At 44.4% G+C, this 16,727-nt stretch overlaps 9 protein-coding genes across 10 annotated transcripts; 3 read left to right on the plus strand and 6 right to left on the minus strand.

Annotated features, from left to right (window-relative positions):
- Window positions 1-1,160: 1,160 nt before the first annotated feature.
- Window positions 1,161-2,012, minus strand: LOC108012719 (rhodanese domain-containing protein CG4456). Its single transcript, XM_070995972.1, has 3 exons — window positions 1,596-2,012; window positions 1,377-1,536; window positions 1,161-1,316 (listed from the first exon to the last, which is right to left on the minus strand). The coding sequence occupies exons 1-3, from the start codon at window positions 1,798-1,800 to the stop codon at window positions 1,256-1,258; spliced, it is 426 nt and encodes a 141-aa protein (XP_070852073.1). The 5' UTR covers window positions 1,801-2,012; the 3' UTR covers window positions 1,161-1,255.
- A 731-nt stretch (window positions 2,013-2,743) lies between these two features.
- Window positions 2,744-3,737, plus strand: Hsp67Bc (Heat shock gene 67Bc). Its single transcript, XM_017078021.4, has one exon. The coding sequence runs from the start codon at window positions 2,934-2,936 to the stop codon at window positions 3,531-3,533; it is 600 nt and encodes a 199-aa protein (XP_016933510.3). The 5' UTR covers window positions 2,744-2,933; the 3' UTR covers window positions 3,534-3,737.
- A 455-nt stretch (window positions 3,738-4,192) lies between these two features.
- On the plus strand, window positions 4,193-4,963 carry Fdx1 (Ferredoxin 1). The gene is made up of 3 exons (XM_017079469.4): window positions 4,193-4,352; window positions 4,440-4,491; window positions 4,556-4,963. The coding sequence occupies exons 1-3, from the start codon at window positions 4,238-4,240 to the stop codon at window positions 4,905-4,907; spliced, it is 519 nt and encodes a 172-aa protein (XP_016934958.2). The 5' UTR covers window positions 4,193-4,237; the 3' UTR covers window positions 4,908-4,963.
- LOC108013554 (protein FAM76A) lies at window positions 4,953-7,855 on the minus strand. 2 transcript variants are annotated; one of them, XM_017079466.4, is made up of 6 exons: window positions 7,646-7,852; window positions 7,260-7,324; window positions 7,069-7,182; window positions 6,636-6,729; window positions 5,982-6,398; window positions 4,953-5,703 (listed from the first exon to the last, which is right to left on the minus strand). In XM_017079466.4, the coding sequence occupies exons 1-6, from the start codon at window positions 7,730-7,732 to the stop codon at window positions 5,311-5,313; spliced, it is 1,170 nt and encodes a 389-aa protein (XP_016934955.3). In that variant the 5' UTR covers window positions 7,733-7,852; the 3' UTR covers window positions 4,953-5,310. The 2 variants fall into 2 exon arrangements, 1 of the variants encoding a protein (XP_016934955.3); XR_011603983.1 differs by lacking the exon at window positions 6,636-6,729 and having other exon boundaries at window positions 5,618-5,703; window positions 7,646-7,855.
- Window positions 7,856-8,428: 573 nt separating this feature from the next.
- Klp67A (Kinesin-like protein at 67A) lies at window positions 8,429-12,740 on the plus strand. The gene is made up of 5 exons (XM_017079425.4): window positions 8,429-8,796; window positions 8,859-9,939; window positions 11,161-11,947; window positions 12,166-12,297; window positions 12,358-12,740. The coding sequence occupies exons 1-5, from the start codon at window positions 8,492-8,494 to the stop codon at window positions 12,462-12,464; spliced, it is 2,412 nt and encodes an 803-aa protein (XP_016934914.3). The 5' UTR covers window positions 8,429-8,491; the 3' UTR covers window positions 12,465-12,740.
- Window positions 9,957-10,854, minus strand: mRRF1 (mitochondrial ribosome recycling factor 1). Its single transcript, XM_017079426.4, has one exon. The coding sequence runs from the start codon at window positions 10,787-10,789 to the stop codon at window positions 10,025-10,027; it is 765 nt and encodes a 254-aa protein (XP_016934915.3). The 5' UTR covers window positions 10,790-10,854; the 3' UTR covers window positions 9,957-10,024.
- LOC108013530 (uncharacterized) lies at window positions 12,621-13,219 on the minus strand. The gene has a single exon (XM_017079427.4). It carries the CDS (start codon window positions 13,217-13,219, stop codon window positions 12,710-12,712), a length of 510 nt encoding a protein of 169 aa, XP_016934916.3. The 3' UTR covers window positions 12,621-12,709.
- Window positions 13,220-13,349: 130 nt separating this feature from the next.
- Window positions 13,350-15,255, minus strand: Pdxk (pyridoxal kinase). Its single transcript, XM_017077815.4, has 3 exons — window positions 14,839-15,255; window positions 14,670-14,769; window positions 13,350-14,377 (listed from the first exon to the last, which is right to left on the minus strand). Exons 1-3 carry the CDS (start codon window positions 14,938-14,940, stop codon window positions 13,665-13,667), a joined length of 915 nt encoding a protein of 304 aa, XP_016933304.2. The 5' UTR covers window positions 14,941-15,255; the 3' UTR covers window positions 13,350-13,664.
- Window positions 15,256-15,861: 606 nt separating this feature from the next.
- On the minus strand, window positions 15,862-16,695 carry Svip (small VCP interacting protein). Its single transcript, XM_017078924.4, has 3 exons — window positions 16,491-16,695; window positions 16,247-16,417; window positions 15,862-16,182 (listed from the first exon to the last, which is right to left on the minus strand). Exons 1-3 carry the CDS (start codon window positions 16,551-16,553, stop codon window positions 16,168-16,170), a joined length of 249 nt encoding a protein of 82 aa, XP_016934413.2. The 5' UTR covers window positions 16,554-16,695; the 3' UTR covers window positions 15,862-16,167.
- Window positions 16,696-16,727: the final 32 nt, after the last annotated feature.

A 16,727-nucleotide genomic window follows, 5' to 3' on the forward strand; every position in this document is an offset into this window, starting at 1 on the left:
CGAATTTCTCTCTTTTTGGCGCCTTGAGGCAGGTCAGTTTTTTATGGCGAGGGAAAGAGAGAGTTGGAGAGAATGGCTCTCTTTCTAAGTGCGGGTGTATAAGTGTTGATAAGCTTTTCCATGGGCGTAGTTAAAGAAAGGTAAACTTTATGGTATACATAATATTTTTCTTGTCATAAAAACAATAGCGAAAATAAATGTACATACATAATTGAATTCCAATATTTTAAGTTCTACAAAAGTTATTCTACATATATTGATGGGGATAAGTTTGAACCATTTCTTATTGAATGAAAGCTGTTTTGCGTAGTTATACCCGTTACTCGTAGAGTAAAAGGGTATACTAGATTCGTCGGAAAGTATGTAACAGGCAGAAGGAAGCGTTTCCGACCCCATAAAGTATATATATTCTTGATCAGGATCACTAGCCGAGTCGATCTAGCCATGTCCGTCTGTCCGTCTGTCCGTCTGTCCGTCTGTCCGTCTGTCCGTCTGTCCGTCTGTCCGTCTGTCCGTCTGTCCGTATGAACGCTGAGATCTCGGAAACTATGAGAGTTACAATACTGGGATTAGGCACGCAGATTCCTGAGATTCCTGCGCAGCGCAAGTTTGTTTCAGTAGAGTGCCACGCCCACTCTAACGCCCACAAACCGCCCAAAACTGTGGCTCCTACAGTTTTGATGCTAGATAGAAAATTTTAACTGAAATGTAATGTTCTCATCAATACCTATCGATTGACCCAAAAAAAAATTTGCCACGCCCACTTTAACGCCCACAAACCGCAAAACCCTGTGACGCCCACAATTTTCATGCTAGATAAAAAATTTTAACTGAAATGTATTGGTCTCGTCAATACCTATCGATTGATCCAAAAAAAAATTTGCCACGCCCACTTTAACGCCCACAAACCGCAAAACCCTGTGACGCCCACAATTTTCATGCTAGATAAAAAATTTTAACTGAAATGTATTGGTCTCGTCAATACCTATCGATTGATCCAAAAAAAAATTTGCCACGCCCACTCTAACGCCCATAACGCTTAAATCTGTATACCGCCGGTAGGTGGCGCATTTTAATCTCGCTTTGCTGCTTGCATATCTCCATTTAGCTGAGTAACGGGTATCTGATAGTCGAGGTACTCGACTATAGCGTTCTCCCTTGTTTTATTTAGTTTTATTCATATTTATTCAAAAACCCTTTTCCCACGTGTTTTTATTTACTTTATAATTTAAAATCGAAATAGTTATAAAGACGACTAAGCTTTAAGACCCTCCTTTTGGGCCCACTCATTCCACGAGCCTTTGTAGAGCACCACACTGAAAATAATACTCAAACCATTTAGAATATTACAACCAACTTAATATCTTTTAACCCACTTGCAATATCCTTGGTTTTTGACAATTTGCTCAGCTTCCAAAGCCCGTTTTCCCGAGCGGCAGGTGAATATGATCCTAGACTCCTTTCCCGGCTTGGATCGTCCGTATTTATTCTTGAAAGAAGCACCATCACAACTGAGGGCTGTGTCCAACTCATCCACTAATTTTGATAAGAAATATAAGTATTTGTAGAAATAGGATTAAAATTGTTTATTTTACAGGGAATATTAAGGCTGGCTGGAATAGATCCCGTCTGCTGAAGCTCATCCTTCCGCCGGACGTCGATGAGATAGACTTCCGGATGGTTGGGCACATCCTTAACCTGTTCGTAGGTGGCCATTGTAGTGATGGGATGGAGCACGAGTTTCACTTGCTTCGCCAGCTGGAGAACAACTGACTTGCTAGCCGGCCCCAAGAGATTCATTTATGGGGCTCGAGATTCGCGATTCGGGTATGTATATTTGCTCAAGTCGGCTTATCGCAGTCTTATTATTGTGGTGTCGCCTTGTTTGTTTAGGTAGTTTTCTTGACGCCGGCGCTGGAGAAGCCGCTAATTGTTCGCTGAAAACGGCGCCGGTCGGGGATCTCGATCCGATTTCACTTTGAATTTCAAATTCGAAACTGTTGGGATAGTCTTCTATACATAGCATGCTATCTGCTATCCTACAGTCTGGCTTCTATAGCTTGATATAGGGTATTCTTTTTGGTATCCCTAAGATCGTTTATCAAATTATTTATGCCACGGGTAATATTTTGTTCTTGTTTATTTTTAATTTCAAATCAAATTAATTATGCCACTTGGGTAATATTTTGTTCTTGTTAATTTTTAATTTCTCATAGACAATAAAAGTAATTACTTGTCTAAATTCATAGTTAACAGAAAAACAGTAAGGATCAACTTGATAATTGAGAAATTTACATTTCAATTTTTGTCTCTAGGAATATACATGTCAATTTCGAATCAATTTAAAAATTTTATAAGATCGAGTGTCATTTCTTATTCATTTTTTTATCAAAGTAAAAGTAGTAGATAGGTATACCCATTCCTATAGGAATTTACTGCTAGGAAAGTAGTACCATCATGTTAAAAACAGTTAGAAAAGAAGTTAACCCTAATTATACTAATAAAAAAATACATTCCGCACAGTAGTTTAAGTTACAGAGGTTCCACTGTATAGCCGCATCCGCTATTTCGGATCAAATTTGAATGTTGTCTGCGGTTTAGCCAGCGGCACTGGCACATCTCCGAAAGCTTAGCCACCAGAAGGTTCCCAGAAGTCGCCCCAGAATCATCTAAAAACCCCGAGTTGCTGCTCCAGAAAAGCTCCACGGCAGTGGGGGAAAGCTCCTCCGGCGCTATAAAAGGGTGCAGCGAGCCCGTAAAACTCCACATTCGAGTCAGAGAATTCAAGGTGAATTGTGCGCCCAATTGCAGCTGAGATTGTGAAGTAATCCCCCCGCTGGCAAATCAACCCTTGGCCATTTTATAAAAAGGAAAACAGGTCGTCGGTTCATCGAACTTCCGCTAGATACACAGAGAAGCTAAGAAAAAGGAAAATGCCAGATATTCCCTTTGTCTTGAACCTGGACTCCCCGGACTCCATGTACTATGGCCACGATATGTTTCCAAATCGCATGTACAGGCGAATGCATTCGCGGCAGCATCATGACCTCGATTTGCACACCCTGGGCATGATTGCACGGATGGGTGCACATGCTCATCACCTGGTGGCCAACAAAAGGAGCGGAGAGCTGGCCGCCCTGGGCAGGAGTGGTGTGCCCAATAAACAGGGCAACTTTGAGGTTCACCTGGATGTGGGACTCTTTCAGCCCGGTGAACTGACCGTCAAACTGATCAACGATTGCATTGTGGTGGAGGGAAAGCACGAGGAGCGGGAGGATGATCATGGACATGTCTCCCGGCACTTCGTCCGTCGTTATCCGCTGCCCAAGGAGTTTGACTCGGATGCCATTGCCTCCACTTTGTCGGAGGATGGAGTTCTTAACATCACAGTTCCTCCAATTGTTGCCAAGGAGGAGACCAAAGAGCGGGTCATTCCCATCAAGCATGTGGGTCCATCGGATCTCTTCCAGAATGGCAACGGCCATAAGGAGCCAACTGCTCCAGCTTCCGCTCCAGTTCCGGAAACCAAGTAAAGAACCCCCAATGGTAGCAGCATCAGCAGCCCCAAGTGATTTCCCAAGACTCTCGTTTATCGTTGCACTTCAAAAAGTCATCAAAATTAAGCACGCATCGTACTACATTTATTCATTTACTTATAGCTAAATTTTAAAAGTCCAATCCAATTTTAAGACTAATCGATTTTCAGTATTAATAAAGGAATATGAATGTCTCAGTTATTGACCGAGTTTTATTATAAACATATCTAATAAAGTAATAAATGCCATATGCACGGTTTTTAGGGCGTCATGAACTCTGAATTTAAAATGTTCTATCTTGTAACTTTCCTTCCTTCAATTATTCTCGCAATGAAAGCTGTGCATATTAAAATTAGGTCCCAGATGTCAATCCTACTTAGAAAAGCTTTGGTTAACCTTTTCCCAGGTGAAACCCAGTAAACTTCTTGAATTCTAAATGAAAGCCCGCCAAAAGCATAGATATCGATAGCTTTTAGTCACAGTTCCCAAAATAAACTTATTTTAGTAACAGTTCTATTGAAATAAATTAGAAAGTACCCAATACAATATATTGAGAAGGTTACAAAAAATACAAGGGCATTGAACTGAAGATCATATACATTTTAAAAACCATTTTTTAATTTCTATTATAATCTATCCTTTGAAAACCCGTGACATATCGCAGGTTGCCCACCTCCAGCTAACACTGTAACCTCAAAAACATGTTTTGTTTACTTCTGCGGCGGTCTGCAGTTCGTAATACCTGCAAATTAATTAGTAAACAGATAGCCAAGCCCGCGTTCTACACACCCAGTAATGCCCTGCACACCACAATACGTAAGTAGAGCTTATCAGCCTGAAGAATCAGAGGTACTTTACTGGCCAAAACCCTACTAAGATTATGAAATTCGGATGACTTTGCAGCGCGGCGGCATGGCGAGTTCGAATGGCAGGATCCCAAGTCCCCGGAAGAAATGTAAGTCCTCCGAAGGGCTACTTTTTGTACACCCAATAACCAGAGAATTCTCTATCTAAACCAGAGTAAACATCACATATGTGGACAAGGATGGGAAACGCACCCAGGTCCAGGGTAAAGTGGGCGACAATGTTCTCTACTTGGCCCATCGTCATGGCATCGAAATGGAGGGCGCCTGTGAGGCTTCGTTGGCCTGCACCACCTGTCACGTGTATGTGCAGCACGATTTCCTGGAGAAGCTAAAGGACGCCGAGGAGAAGGAGGACGATCTGCTGGACATGGCTCCATTCCTGCGCGAGAACTCCCGCCTCGGCTGCCAGATACTGCTGGACAAGAGCATGGACGGCATGGAACTGGTGCTGCCCAAGGCCACCAGGAACTTCTACGTCGATGGGCACAAGCCCAAGCCCCACTAACAAAAACACACCATTGTTATCTTACATTATTAAATATAACGACTGTTGAAATACCACTTGGTTCTTTCCCAACTTGTATATTTCTTAAGATGTAAACAATGCTTCGGTTTTGTGTTGTTTCATCGTGAATTAAACTAAAGAAGAATTCGTTAAGTTGAGCCTATCAAATTACATTTTCTAACTGATGATTGGGTCACATTTCTTGGAGGGTGGGAGGGCTCGCGCGGCAGGGATGAGCGACATAAAGGGGGCGATATGAAACAATCTTGTAAAACCTATATTACAATTAAAGCAGAAGTACAAAAATATAAATTTGTATAGCGAAAAACTAAAAGAGCACGGCATCCAGACTCTGAATCCTGAATCCTTGCCTGCCGCTCATGCAGCTGGAAGTCGTTGCCTCTCAGTTGGACGAGGGCGTGGGGCTGCTGGAACCGGAACGCGAACGTACACTGGCCCGATCCTCCTGCTCGCTGCGCTCCTCCTCGCGGTCGCGACTCTTCTCGTCCTTGTCCAGATCGGCCGGCTCCGGCTTGATCTGCTTCTCCGGCACTGCCGCTGTCAGGATCTCCTCCTTGGGCGAGAGGTTCTCCCGCTTGATGGCCTCCTTCTCGGCCTTGCTTAGGGCTGCCGTCTTCTTGTTACTGCTCTTCTTGAGCACGGCCAGCTCCTTAAGCACACTGGCGATCTTGCGGTTCAAGTTGTCCACCTTCATGTCGTGCAGACGCTCCACCTCCTTCAGTCGGTTGCGCATGTCATTCTCCTTCTCGAAGTTCTTGCCCTTCAGTTCGGTCAGCTGTGGGAATATATTTAAAATTATTAATATTGCTAATTCATTTTGAAAATTCTTTAGGGATTATGAGAGGAGGCAATTGGGCTATACTTCACATATATTTCTAAGGTATAGATTCTCTGATAACAAAGAGCAGACTGGTTTTTGCATATGGTATGTTCTAGATTGGCACAGCTGCTGAGGCAGACCAAGAATGTATGTATGACTTTTTCAGGGTGGGAAACTACCTCCGCAAACTTGATTAAACCCTTTTTGTGCCCTGCTGCCTTTGCATCACCCACCTGCTTGTCCTTCTCGAGCAGCTCTTTGTCTTTTTGATTCAGGCGCTTCTCCAAACTGGCGATGCGTTCCTTTAGGTATGTGATGGCCACCACATGGTCCGAGGAATTGGTGTCCACGGTGATGGCAGCGGGCGCTGCAATGGTCCCGTTCCCTCCATTTCCGCGCGATATCTTGTCGGGCAGGTCCAAACCGGCTCCGCTGACCGCATTCACGCCGGAGCTATTGGCACCGCTGCTGCTCTTGCCCAGTTCGTTGCGCGACGGCTTCTTGGCCGCGGCGCTGTTGTCTCTGTGCGAGGATGACGTCTTCTCGTGCGGCCTTTTCTTAGACATGGGTATTCGGCCCTCCTGCTGGGCCTTGAGCAGAGCTCGCTTGTAGGCGCAGGTACACAGCCAGCAAAGGAGTTTGCCATTGACCTGAAGGCGACAAAAGGTAAATCGAGAGTTTTACGAGCGGTTACAGTAAAGGCTTAGGTAAGAATCTTAGACTAAACACTGTCTCTTATGAACGCAAGTACATGATTCTCGGGTACAGTTCACCCAGCTCAAGTTTTCTACATTCGTTAGGCTTAATTTTAGGGTTTCTATGATTAGGGGCTGCTTCCGGGGCGAGCAATCCTCCAGTTTGACTGTTGACTGTGTCTGTGAGCTGACCTTTTTGTTCTCGTCGCGCCTGTCAAAGGCTGATCGCAGCTTGCATTCATCGCACTGCACCGGCGGTCCGTACTTTGCCTCGTAGCTGGCGCATCTATATGTGTATGGATGCGATAGGGTTTATTTTGGTTGGTTGTTTTTTGATTGTTTTTTTGGCGGGCAGAAAAGAGAAGAAGAGAAATGTTTTGCGTTCATAAGAGACGGTTGAATTGGCTTGGTGTTCCGAGGAAAGAGATCGGCAAGAAGTTTCTGCAATGTCATGTACTTTGAAGGCACAATTTGGGATCGGGTATCATTCTTCCGAGAGTAAACAATTAACGAAGCTCTGGCATTGTGCATTCAAGTTACAGGGCCTCTCTGATTCGGTGGAAAGAACTACTATAGGATCTATCTACTCGATCGGCTTACGAATTATATAGAATACAGAACTCACCGCATGCATTTGGATCCCCCGAAGGCGGCCACAATCTTGCAGCATTCGCAGGCACTGGGCTTTCCGTACTTCCCCAGATAATGTTCGCACTTCTTGCAGGCACTCTGTGATTTGCTGCGGATTGTATACATTGTTTTTATATAGTATAATTTAAGTATAGGTATAGGCTATAGCTGCATTATCGTACTTACGTGGCGGGTTGAAACTCCGAGCGGCAGTAAGTACATTTACCAACTGAGGTAGAACCACGGCAGCCCTGAAAAATATGTATATTCAAGGTTAACCGGTGGTTTATTAATGGGTTTTAATATAGTCTTGTATATATTTTGTTTGTTGTTTAAATCATTTTTGGACGCGACGCCTGGCTGCTTCTTCTTCCGCCCTGAGCATTTTCCCTTGCTTTTTTGCGCAGCAGAATTTTTTGCCAACGCCGCGTCATTTTCGCCCGCTGGTCAAACAAACAAACAAACCGAAACACACACTTTATGCTGATAATGCATTTTCTTTGGCGTCGGCTTGGAATTTTCTTTATTGTTTCAAGTGTCCGTCGGTTAAGTGTTTTTTTTCGCCTTTTCACCTTGCATAGTTGTTGGCCGGAGGAGAGCTCCTCGTACGGATGGCGCGAGAAACACTTGGAGCAGGCGAATAATACTTTTGCACTCATTATGTTCGGTGTTCGGGGGCTTTGTTTTCGTCTCGGGCTAACTATTTTTTGTGCTGGATCCTATAAAAACTTGTTGTTTCTGCTGCTTTAAATAAAATGGTTCTTTTTGCCAGCGATGGTAATGGAAGCGATAGGCGGCACATCGATATGCAGATGGGGGAGGTAGTTATCGATACCAGATCTGGGTTGCATGTTGAAAGTGTATCTTTTGTTTTTAAAAAATATATATTATTGTACTAATATATTATTATTGTTTAATATATATTATTATTATTGTTTAATTAATCAAGATCAATAACAAATATTAGGTATGTAACTATAGTATGCTGTTTATTTGGTGCTTAAAATACCATTTGTTAGTACAATTTTTTATTTGGTTGTACAGTGGAAAATAACATACTTTTAAATTTAAATATAGTTCAGATAAACCAAAAAGCCAGTTACGTTCCATAAATCGTTCACCTCAAAACTATTGTTGCAGCCCTGCCGAAACTATCGATCACCGCCAAAGCAACCCTGAATAAACAGTTCAAAATCGAGTACGAGCGCGCAAAAGCAAATTGGATAAAGATGCCCCCAAAGCGCAGGCGCCGATAACCCCGATTCAAACAACAACGATCACTTCAGGCTGTACGAGAAAATTATATGTGCGAGGATATCGAGAAACTGGATAAAATCAGGGATAAAAACCGAAAAAAAGCTAGGAAATCTAGCAAATAACTAGAAAGTGACGGGCAGAGAGCATTAAATACATTCAAAATGCCTTCGGAGCAGCATACGAACATAAAAGTGGCGGTTCGCGTACGGCCCTATAATGCCCGGGAATTGGAGCAGAAACAGCGGAGTATTATCAAGGTCATGGACCGATCGGCGCTACTTTTCGATCCCGACGAGGAGGACGACGAGTTCTTCTTCCAGGGAACCAAGCAGCAGTACCGCGACATCACCAAGCGGATGAACAAAAAGCTGACCATGGAATTCGACCGGGTCTTCGATATAGACAACACTAACCAGGATCTGTTCGAGGAGTGTACGGCGCCGCTGGTCGACGCGGTGCTAAATGGGTTAGTAATGGTCTACATAATCTTTAAACCACCTTTTAATATAATTTCCTTTATTCCCCCAGTTACAACTGCTCGGTTTTTGTTTATGGAGCCACTGGCGCGGGAAAAACCTTCACAATGCTGGGCAGCGAGGCACATCCGGGTCTGACCTTCCTCACCATGCAGGATCTCTTCGATAAGATCCAGGCCCAGAGCGATGTGCGCAAGTTCGATGTGGGTGTATCCTATCTGGAGGTCTACAACGAGCATGTGATGAATCTCCTGACCAAAACGGGTCCATTGAAGCTCCGCGAAGACACCAATGGCGTGGTGGTCAGTGGTCTCTGCCTCACACCCATCTACAGCGCCGAGGAGCTGCTCAGAATGCTGATGCTGGGCAACTCCCATCGCACCCAGCACCCCACAGATGCGAATGCGGAGAGCTCTCGGTCACATGCCATATTCCAGGTGCACATCCGGATCACGGAACGCAAGACGGACACCAAGAGGACCGTAAAACTATCCATGATAGATCTGGCGGGCAGTGAGCGAGCGGCCAGCACCAAGGGCATTGGAGTGCGGTTTAAGGAGGGAGCCAGCATCAACAAGAGCCTGCTGGCGCTGGGAAATTGCATCAACAAGCTAGCCGACGGGCTGAAGCACATTCCCTATCGCGACTCGAACCTGACACGCATACTGAAGGACTCGCTGGGTGGCAACTGCCGCACGCTGATGGTGGCCAATGTCTCGATGAGCTCGCTCACCTACGAGGACACCTACAACACCCTTAAGTATGCCAGTCGAGCCAAGAAGATTCGCACCACTCTGAAGCAAAATGTCCTGAAGTCCAAGATGCCCACAGAGTTCTATGTTAAGAAGATCGACGAGGTGGTGGCCGAAAACGAGCGACTCAAGGAGCGCAACAAGGCGCTAGAGGCCAAGGCCACTCAGTTGGAGCGTGCCGGCAACAATGGCTTCGATCCGCAGGAGCTCAAATCGTGGTACAGCAAGATAGACGCTGTATATGCGGCCGCCAGGCAGATGCAGGAGTTTGTCCTAGGCATGCGCAGCAAGATCAAGAACATCAACTATAGGCAGACCCTGAAAAAAGAACTGGAGGAGTACCGGAAGCTGATGTGCGTGGACCAGCGAGTGTGCCAGGAGGTGAGTTTCTGTAGAAATTCTTTTAAACATGTATGTAGTTAGATTTATTAAGGCTTTTGAGGCGGGATCAGTCTTGGTCTTAGGTTTAGTCGCCCAGCAGCTCCTTCTGCTTGCTGGCCAGCAGCTTGTCCGCCTCCGAGATGAAACGATCGGCGATGGCGGTGACCTGAGCTTGGGCGGCGAAGGCATCGTCCTTGCCCAATTCCGGTTGCTTCTTCAGCTTGCGGATGTGCTCGTTTTGAACGCCACGAATGGCATCGCGGTATTTGACAAACAGAGCTTTGGCATTCTTCGACAGATTCTCCCTGTGCTCCTTGGTTACCTTGGGGATAGGTATAAAGAGTGTGGTGCCATCCTGCTGGGGATTCAAGTTCATGCCGCTCTTTTCTATGGCCTTTAGGACATCGGGAATCGTTTGCGGGAAGCCGATCATGTTAACGATTATAGTCTTGGGGTTTTTCCTTGAGATTTGAGCCAGTTCCTGCAGCTCGTGCTCCTGGCCATCGACTTTGATGCGCAGTGTGTCGATGGCACCGCTGGTAGAACGCAGCGACAGGTGCTTTACAAAGTCTTCCCTCATCTGCGCCACGGACTTCTGCATCTGGTTGTTCAGACCATCCAGGTTGAGGATTTCGCGCAGCTGCTGCTCGTTGATTTCCACCTTGCCGGGTTTTCCCTTGCCGCCTTTTTCCTTCTTTTTGTCCTTGCCCTTTGCATAATCGCGCGCCACTTGTAGATTTTCCGCATTTCGGGGATTATTCTGTTGGATTAAGAGCAATCTGGATGAGGTGTTCGTCACTCTGGTCTGTCGCAACCCAAGGGTGGCTAAATGCATTGCGTTTCGCAGCATTTTACTTAAATTTAAGCTATTTTGTTTGGATTGAATGCGGCAGTGATTTTCGATTAAGCTGCATCAGCTGTTTTTTGAGACTCGTAAAGAAATTAAAAACGTAAAGGGTATTTACGTGACGTCAGCCTTACGTTGGCGGGTTTCTTAAAATTATTATTTATAAAATGAAGTATTTTATTTTAAACATTTTTCCTATTAATATTTATTTAATCATAAGGGGTTTGAATATTGTATCTTTTCTATAACATTGTTTTAACGATAAAAGGGTTAATTACATTTTAACCTTTTTCAACTAACTTACAATATAACTCAAAAATAAAAAAATTTGGTAAACAATAAGATACATTTTAATAATTTTAATTAATCTCCAGGACTATCGACGCTTTGCGAACTACATGAGCACGCTGACCAGCCAGATGGAGAAGTACAAGGATGAGCTGCCCTCCTGGCTGTCCAAGATGGAGAGTGCCTACCAGGATCTGGAGAGCCTGAAGCGGGAAGTGAACAAGTCAAAGGCCTACCAGATCCTCATCGTATACGTGAAGTACAAGGATCTTGAGCTGCAGCTGACCAAGCAGAGTATATTCAACAGCCATGTGAACGCCATCAACAAGGAGCTGGTGGAGAACTTGGATTTGATGCGAAAGTCCTTCCGAGTTGCCTGCGAAGTGCTCAACCAGACGTACGACCGCCTCGAGGATGGACAAAAACTGACGCCGGAAATTGAGGCGGTGTTTGAACGGTTGCACAGGAAAATGCGGTTTGCTGACTCTGAGGCCAACACCAAAATGGCTGAGATGGATCCGTTGGTGGTGCCAGAATCTCTGCGCAGTGCCCCAGAGGATGAGGAGCCCTCCTGCAGCCTGACGGCCAGTGCCAAAAAGCGACAAAGGCAGGCCGCACAGAGTGACGATGATCTGCATTTGAGTATGGAGGAATTCGATAGCCAGGACACAGAGTCGGATTCCGAAGAGATGCACAGGACCTTCAAAAGGCCGCGCAATCTCAACGAGACGCAGGTCCTTGGTCCCTGCAGTAGTAGTGCCAGGAAAGCTCTGACGGCAACAGTGACCAAGCCGCGAAATGTCCACCAGCGACTGGTCAGCGATCTAATATCTGAGCAAAATGTGCACGGCGGCAGCGAGAAGATCAAGAAGGGTAGGGTTCTGCTATTTAAATGTGTTGTATAATATTTATAAACCACTTTTGAAGAAGTTTTTATTTTGCATAACATATTCTTAAAAATATTGAGTATTTTAAGTATATAAGCCAGTTTCTATTAGTTCTTTAATGTTTAAGGTACCTAATATGATGATTTAAGCTATAAGGAAAAAAATATCAATGTATTCACACTCATAACTGTTTTCCTATTGCAGCTCTGCTTAAATCCAATCACTTTACTGCCAAAGGACTTCAGAGGACGCTGGCAGCTGCCTCCTTGGCCAAGGAGAACGTCAAATATAACGCCAACTATGTGCGCAAGAGTCCTCGAGCGCTGATGGCCAAAGGTGTGTTTTACTGCATAAGTTAATTTGATTTATGATATTAATATCCTCGTTTTCTAACAGCCCTTGCAGGCACCTCCACGCTTACGAGAAAACCCTTGGGATCGTCCAGTAAGGAGCCGCCTTTGGTCAAATTCAATCGGGCTGCATCGTTCCGCCTGAAGAAGTAGGACCACACAATCGTTCAGTTAGTTTAAACTTGCGTTTGCCTTGAATAACCGTTTCTTTTTCGAGGTCCATGTTCAAATTAACAATAGCTATAACCATAGATGTTGATAGTACACTAACCCCTCCAAACTTTAGCCCATTTCAGTTCTTTTGACCCATAACTTTAACCTTGAATTTATTTATGTACTTTTTTATATATATATATGTTTTGATAAGTTAAAAGAAAGCCTTGCGTTACGCGCTATATCTAGAAATATACAGCCGTTTCCTTGCCCTCACCCGGATTGTGTCTGTCTCGGTGGTAGAAGCTTTGATCGTCTGGCCAGGACTGGGGATTGGCATTTGGATGTAGGGCCACACGGCTGGTGGTGCCGCCTCGATGAGGAGCAAGTCCCAGGAGTCCCAGCAGCATGTAGAGCAGGGCTCCTAGGTTCACACCCAGGAGGAGCAATCCCGGTGCCAGCAGGGGATTCAGAATGGACAGGATGGCAGCCGGCGGCGAGGGAGCAGCCCATGCAGCCGTAGGAATTCCATCGTAACCGTACTCCACTCGTCGCCAGGGCTTCTTATCGCTTGCAGAAGGTCTCTTCAGCTGATCCAGACCCACTTCTGCGGGTAGATCCAAATCCTGTCGCTTGCTCTCGGCCACCGGAGTGTAGCGGGGGACAAAGGCCTGCTCAACCGGCAGCTTTCCCTCAGCCCCCACGGATCCACTCGCGCCGGCCAGACAGGCAATAAAGATAAGCGACAACCACATATCTTCTGTTTGCTATTTCGGGTTTGTTTTTCTCGCTGCCCGACTGCAATCTTATATAGCCACTTGTTGGTCGCCAAGGGCAAGAACCGTATCGTGTGGGTCTTTTGAGATGTCAACAAGCTGTCATTCCTTGCATTTACAATGGTAATAAATTTTTATTTGTATAGGTAATAGTTATAATAATTCATATAAAAGTGTAACTTAAGGTATCAAAGCTTGTCCGTATTTGAATATGTATTTGATCTGTGATGTTTATCAATTATTTATGGTACTTAACTTGTCACTCTTTAAATTTAACATGATCGTATATCGTTGTAACAATGCATATAAATGCTGATCTTAAGGTATATCAAAAGGTTATTGTCCGTGAACAAGTACAATGAGCAAATATATATATATGTTAAACGTAATCGTTCCGCTCCAGCTTTAAGATAGGTTTCCCGGTCTAGTTGAGTCGCTGCGCCTTGAGAAGCACCTGGGGCTGCTCAATTTCCGCCTTGGACTGCACCAGCTTCAGTTCCCGTTCGGCTGCCTTCACAGGACCGTTTCCACCGTTTGGCAGAGCAGCCACCGTGCGTTTGATCACCGCCTGCAGACTGGCAATAGTCTTCTCAAAGACATTGGCTATATCCTTGCTACCATGACTGTGGGCCAGGAAAAGGGAGGCGAAGAGATCCCCGGTGCCGGTGAAGACCAGATCCTTGCCACCCTGCTTCGGGATGTCAATGGCCAGACGAGGTCCATTCAGCTGGCTCAGGAAGGCCCGGAGAACTCCCGGCTGACCAAGATCACTGCTGGAGATGACCACTGTCTTGATGCCACGCTGGTGGAACCAATCCATGGCCTCCCAAACGGCTGCCTCGCTGCGCACTTCCTTCTCTGTGAGCAGCTCCACTTCGAACTGGTTTGGCGTGACGATGTCCGCCAGGGGAATGATCTCATCCCGGTACACAGGAAGCAGTTCCTTGGGCACATATAGCTGGCCATTATCGCCCATCACGGGATCACAGACGTACACCAGACCAGGATTGGCCTCTCGCAGCTTCTTCACAATGTGGCCCACCTGGCGCAGGAACAGGGGATTTCCAATGTAACCGGTCAACAGGTGCGAGTAGAGCGGCAGCAGCTCGTTCTCTTCAAGACCCTCGAAAATGGTGGCTAAAAAAGAAATTAGGGTCAGATATTACAAGAATAATACGTGCTTATGGAAAAAACAACTCCTTTTTATCAATACATATAGATTCTAAAAATTATTTTTAATTTATTGTTTAGATAGATCAAGATACTTAAAACCTGTTTCTATGATCACTTTACTGCAATCACTAAAGGTTTTTTGATAACTGGTATATAAGGGGCTTATCGTTAGCCTTTAGTGGAAAGTACTGTTATCATAGAACCCTCTAAACTTTAAATCTGAAATCTAAAAAAAACTAGAAATAGTTGACCTTACCCAATTCCTTTTCGTTGGAGACCGGTCCCTTGAAGGTCTTATAGCCGGTATGATTGGAGAACTGGACCGAGTTCAGGGGGTCCACATCGAAGCCCAGCAACTATTGGTAGAAAATTAATTAGCGAACGTGAGTGGATATTCCCGAGAGATATAGGTCAAAATAACAGACCTGCAATGGAAAGGTGGCCACTTTGTTTCCCACATAACCGTGGACCACATGGCTCTGGATGGATAATACCCGCTTGATTCCCGATGACGTTGTCTCTGCCATTTTCTCTGACGATTTCCCTGGAACTTTTCGCGTCGAGTGACCACCGATTAATGAGCGAACGAAGCTACTGGGTCTACAAGTCACACACGCACACAGAGATAACTTATAACCATGTTATCAGCGAGGGAGCGGGTATTCATAGCTTCTCTAGCTGATAACTAATAGCTAACAACCGAGAAGTACCCTCTCAGTCCGAGATTACTAATATAATCAGTGAGCGGACTTCGTGTAAACAAAATATAAGAGATTGAACGTCTATAGATTAACGTGTTGTCATTGCCCGGCCTTGGAATGCAATCACCTCCATTACAACACCCCCTTTTATCACCACCCCCATGATGCAGTGTTACCAGGTGGGCATAGAGTCACCACCAGATGTGGTTAACCATCGGTTCAAACTATCGACATGGCCAGAACAGATCTGGATCCGATACTGAATAAAATTTTTTTAAAAAATTACATTCTTAATGTATAACTAAGTTCTACGTGTTTTATAGGTCTTATGTATAAGATATTGAATTTTTCCCTTACCCTGCTTCAGATTTTATTCAATTTTAAAATTTAATGTTGTTTTGATTTATAATAAATATATCTTTAAACGGTATTGAAAGTATTCCAACTGTTACTTACTTTTGAATTTGGAAGCCAATGTACTTCCATAATAAAGGCATTATAATACGTTTTGTATACCTATGACAATATTTACGAAGGAAAAAATGTATATACAGACAAGATATACCATGATACTATGAAAAACATGATTTTCAAACTAGTTTCTTCAAAAAATGGTTTAAGAAACTGCATTTTAGTTTATGATATGTGTGTAAAACATGTTTATTTAAGTGCTATGTACAACATAATAGTAAATTCTTTAAAACAGGAATGACAAAATGAGCTGGATCCTTCATTAAGGAATTTAGGTAATCTTCCGGATTTAGTCAAACTAATCCGATTATTAATTTTTTTTTGGATTTTATGATCACTGATTACAATTTGGTTTACATTTTATTTTTGGTTGTACAGTTTGGTCGCCAGCTAAAAGTTCAGATGTTGGTAGATCAAAGTTGGCCGTTTACAAAGATTAGATATATAAATAGAAAGACCGGAATACAAGGTGTATATCGTACAATACAAATACGGCGCAGTACAAAAGGCCTGGACAAAAGGCAGTTAGCATATGGGGGAAAAGGTGGATGTGCTTTATAAGCTTTGGGGTTCCTCCTCCTTTTAGCTCGTTTGCCACTGAAAACATATAGTGTTAATTAGTAAGGGGGCTTGTGGGATAGAGTTTTTTTTATGGAATCACCCTTAGATTGGACTGTCCTTGGCCCTGGCGGGCGGCCTCCTCTTCCCGGCGCTGCAGTTCCTCCGCTCTTTCTTGCTGTCGCCGAACACTTTCCGGGTTTTTAATACCCCTATGTTCGTTCTCTTGACGACGCTTTTCCGCCGCATCCAACTGCTGCTGCCGGCGCTCCTCCTGGAAAAATAAGACAAGTTTTTCCAGTTTATCTTCAATTTCAAAGGGTTCTTTTGAAAACACCCAAACTTACAGGCGATGGCATCAGGTTGGTTTCCTCGGCACTCTGGCCACAGCAAGATAGACAGACTCCCATACTGTTTAAATTTTATGATATACTATTATTTCTTGAAAATAAAGACTTTTTTATGGTGCTTTGTTAAGATTTTCCAAATAAATAGGGCTTCTTTAGGAATTTTGCGTAGTTTTCGCCCTCTCTTTCACCCTTTGTTTTGCTGTCACAGCTGATTGGTTAACAGCGTGCTGTTAT

The sequence above is a fragment of the Drosophila suzukii genome, chromosome 3 (assembly GCF_043229965.1).
Source record: "Drosophila suzukii chromosome 3, CBGP_Dsuzu_IsoJpt1.0, whole genome shotgun sequence".
Classification (NCBI taxonomy): domain Eukaryota; kingdom Metazoa; phylum Arthropoda; class Insecta; order Diptera; family Drosophilidae; genus Drosophila; species Drosophila suzukii.

Excerpts from the sequence above, each read along its gene's own strand:
- LOC108012719 (XM_070995972.1), bottom strand. The coding sequence starts at position 1,800 with ATGAATCTCTTGGGGCCGGCTAGCAAGTCAGTTGTTCTCCAGCTGGCG. Across the intron at positions 1,537-1,595 it reads AGCCAGCCTTAATATTCCCT|TGGATGAGTTGGACACAGCC; the intron begins GTAAAATAAACA and ends TATCAAAATTAG. Across the intron at positions 1,317-1,376 it reads AAAAACCAAGGATATTGCAA|TGTGGTGCTCTACAAAGGCT; the intron begins GTGGGTTAAAAG and ends TATTATTTTCAG.
- Hsp67Bc (XM_017078021.4), top strand. The coding sequence starts at position 2,934 with ATGCCAGATATTCCCTTTGTCTTGAACCTGGACTCCCCGGACTCCATG.
- Fdx1 (XM_017079469.4), top strand. The coding sequence starts at position 4,238 with ATGTTTTGTTTACTTCTGCGGCGGTCTGCAGTTCGTAATACCTGCAAA. Across the intron at positions 4,353-4,439 it reads TGCCCTGCACACCACAATAC|CGCGGCGGCATGGCGAGTTC; the intron begins GTAAGTAGAGCT and ends ATGACTTTGCAG. Across the intron at positions 4,492-4,555 it reads CCCAAGTCCCCGGAAGAAAT|AGTAAACATCACATATGTGG; the intron begins GTAAGTCCTCCG and ends TATCTAAACCAG.
- LOC108013554 (XM_017079466.4), bottom strand. The coding sequence starts at position 7,732 with ATGAGTGCAAAAGTATTATTCGCCTGCTCCAAGTGTTTCTCGCGCCAT. Across the intron at positions 6,399-6,635 it reads GGCGCGACGAGAACAAAAAG|GTCAATGGCAAACTCCTTTG; the intron begins GTCAGCTCACAG and ends TGTCGCCTTCAG. Across the intron at positions 5,704-5,981 it reads TGCTCGAGAAGGACAAGCAG|CTGACCGAACTGAAGGGCAA; the intron begins GTGGGTGATGCA and ends ATATTCCCACAG.
- Klp67A (XM_017079425.4), top strand. The coding sequence starts at position 8,492 with ATGCCTTCGGAGCAGCATACGAACATAAAAGTGGCGGTTCGCGTACGG. Across the intron at positions 8,797-8,858 it reads GTCGACGCGGTGCTAAATGG|TTACAACTGCTCGGTTTTTG; the intron begins GTTAGTAATGGT and ends TTATTCCCCCAG. Across the intron at positions 11,948-12,165 it reads CAGCGAGAAGATCAAGAAGG|CTCTGCTTAAATCCAATCAC; the intron begins GTAGGGTTCTGC and ends TTCCTATTGCAG.
- mRRF1 (XM_017079426.4), bottom strand. The coding sequence starts at position 10,789 with ATGCTGCGAAACGCAATGCATTTAGCCACCCTTGGGTTGCGACAGACC.
- LOC108013530 (XM_017079427.4), bottom strand. The coding sequence starts at position 13,219 with ATGTGGTTGTCGCTTATCTTTATTGCCTGTCTGGCCGGCGCGAGTGGA.
- Pdxk (XM_017077815.4), bottom strand. The coding sequence starts at position 14,940 with ATGGCAGAGACAACGTCATCGGGAATCAAGCGGGTATTATCCATCCAG. Across the intron at positions 14,770-14,838 it reads TGGCCACCTTTCCATTGCAG|TTGCTGGGCTTCGATGTGGA; the intron begins GTCTGTTATTTT and ends TTCTACCAATAG. Across the intron at positions 14,378-14,669 it reads CTCCAACGAAAAGGAATTGG|CCACCATTTTCGAGGGTCTT; the intron begins GTAAGGTCAACT and ends TTTCTTTTTTAG.
- Svip (XM_017078924.4), bottom strand. The coding sequence starts at position 16,553 with ATGGGAGTCTGTCTATCTTGCTGTGGCCAGAGTGCCGAGGAAACCAAC. Across the intron at positions 16,418-16,490 it reads CCAACCTGATGCCATCGCCT|GAGGAGCGCCGGCAGCAGCA; the intron begins GTAAGTTTGGGT and ends TTATTTTTCCAG.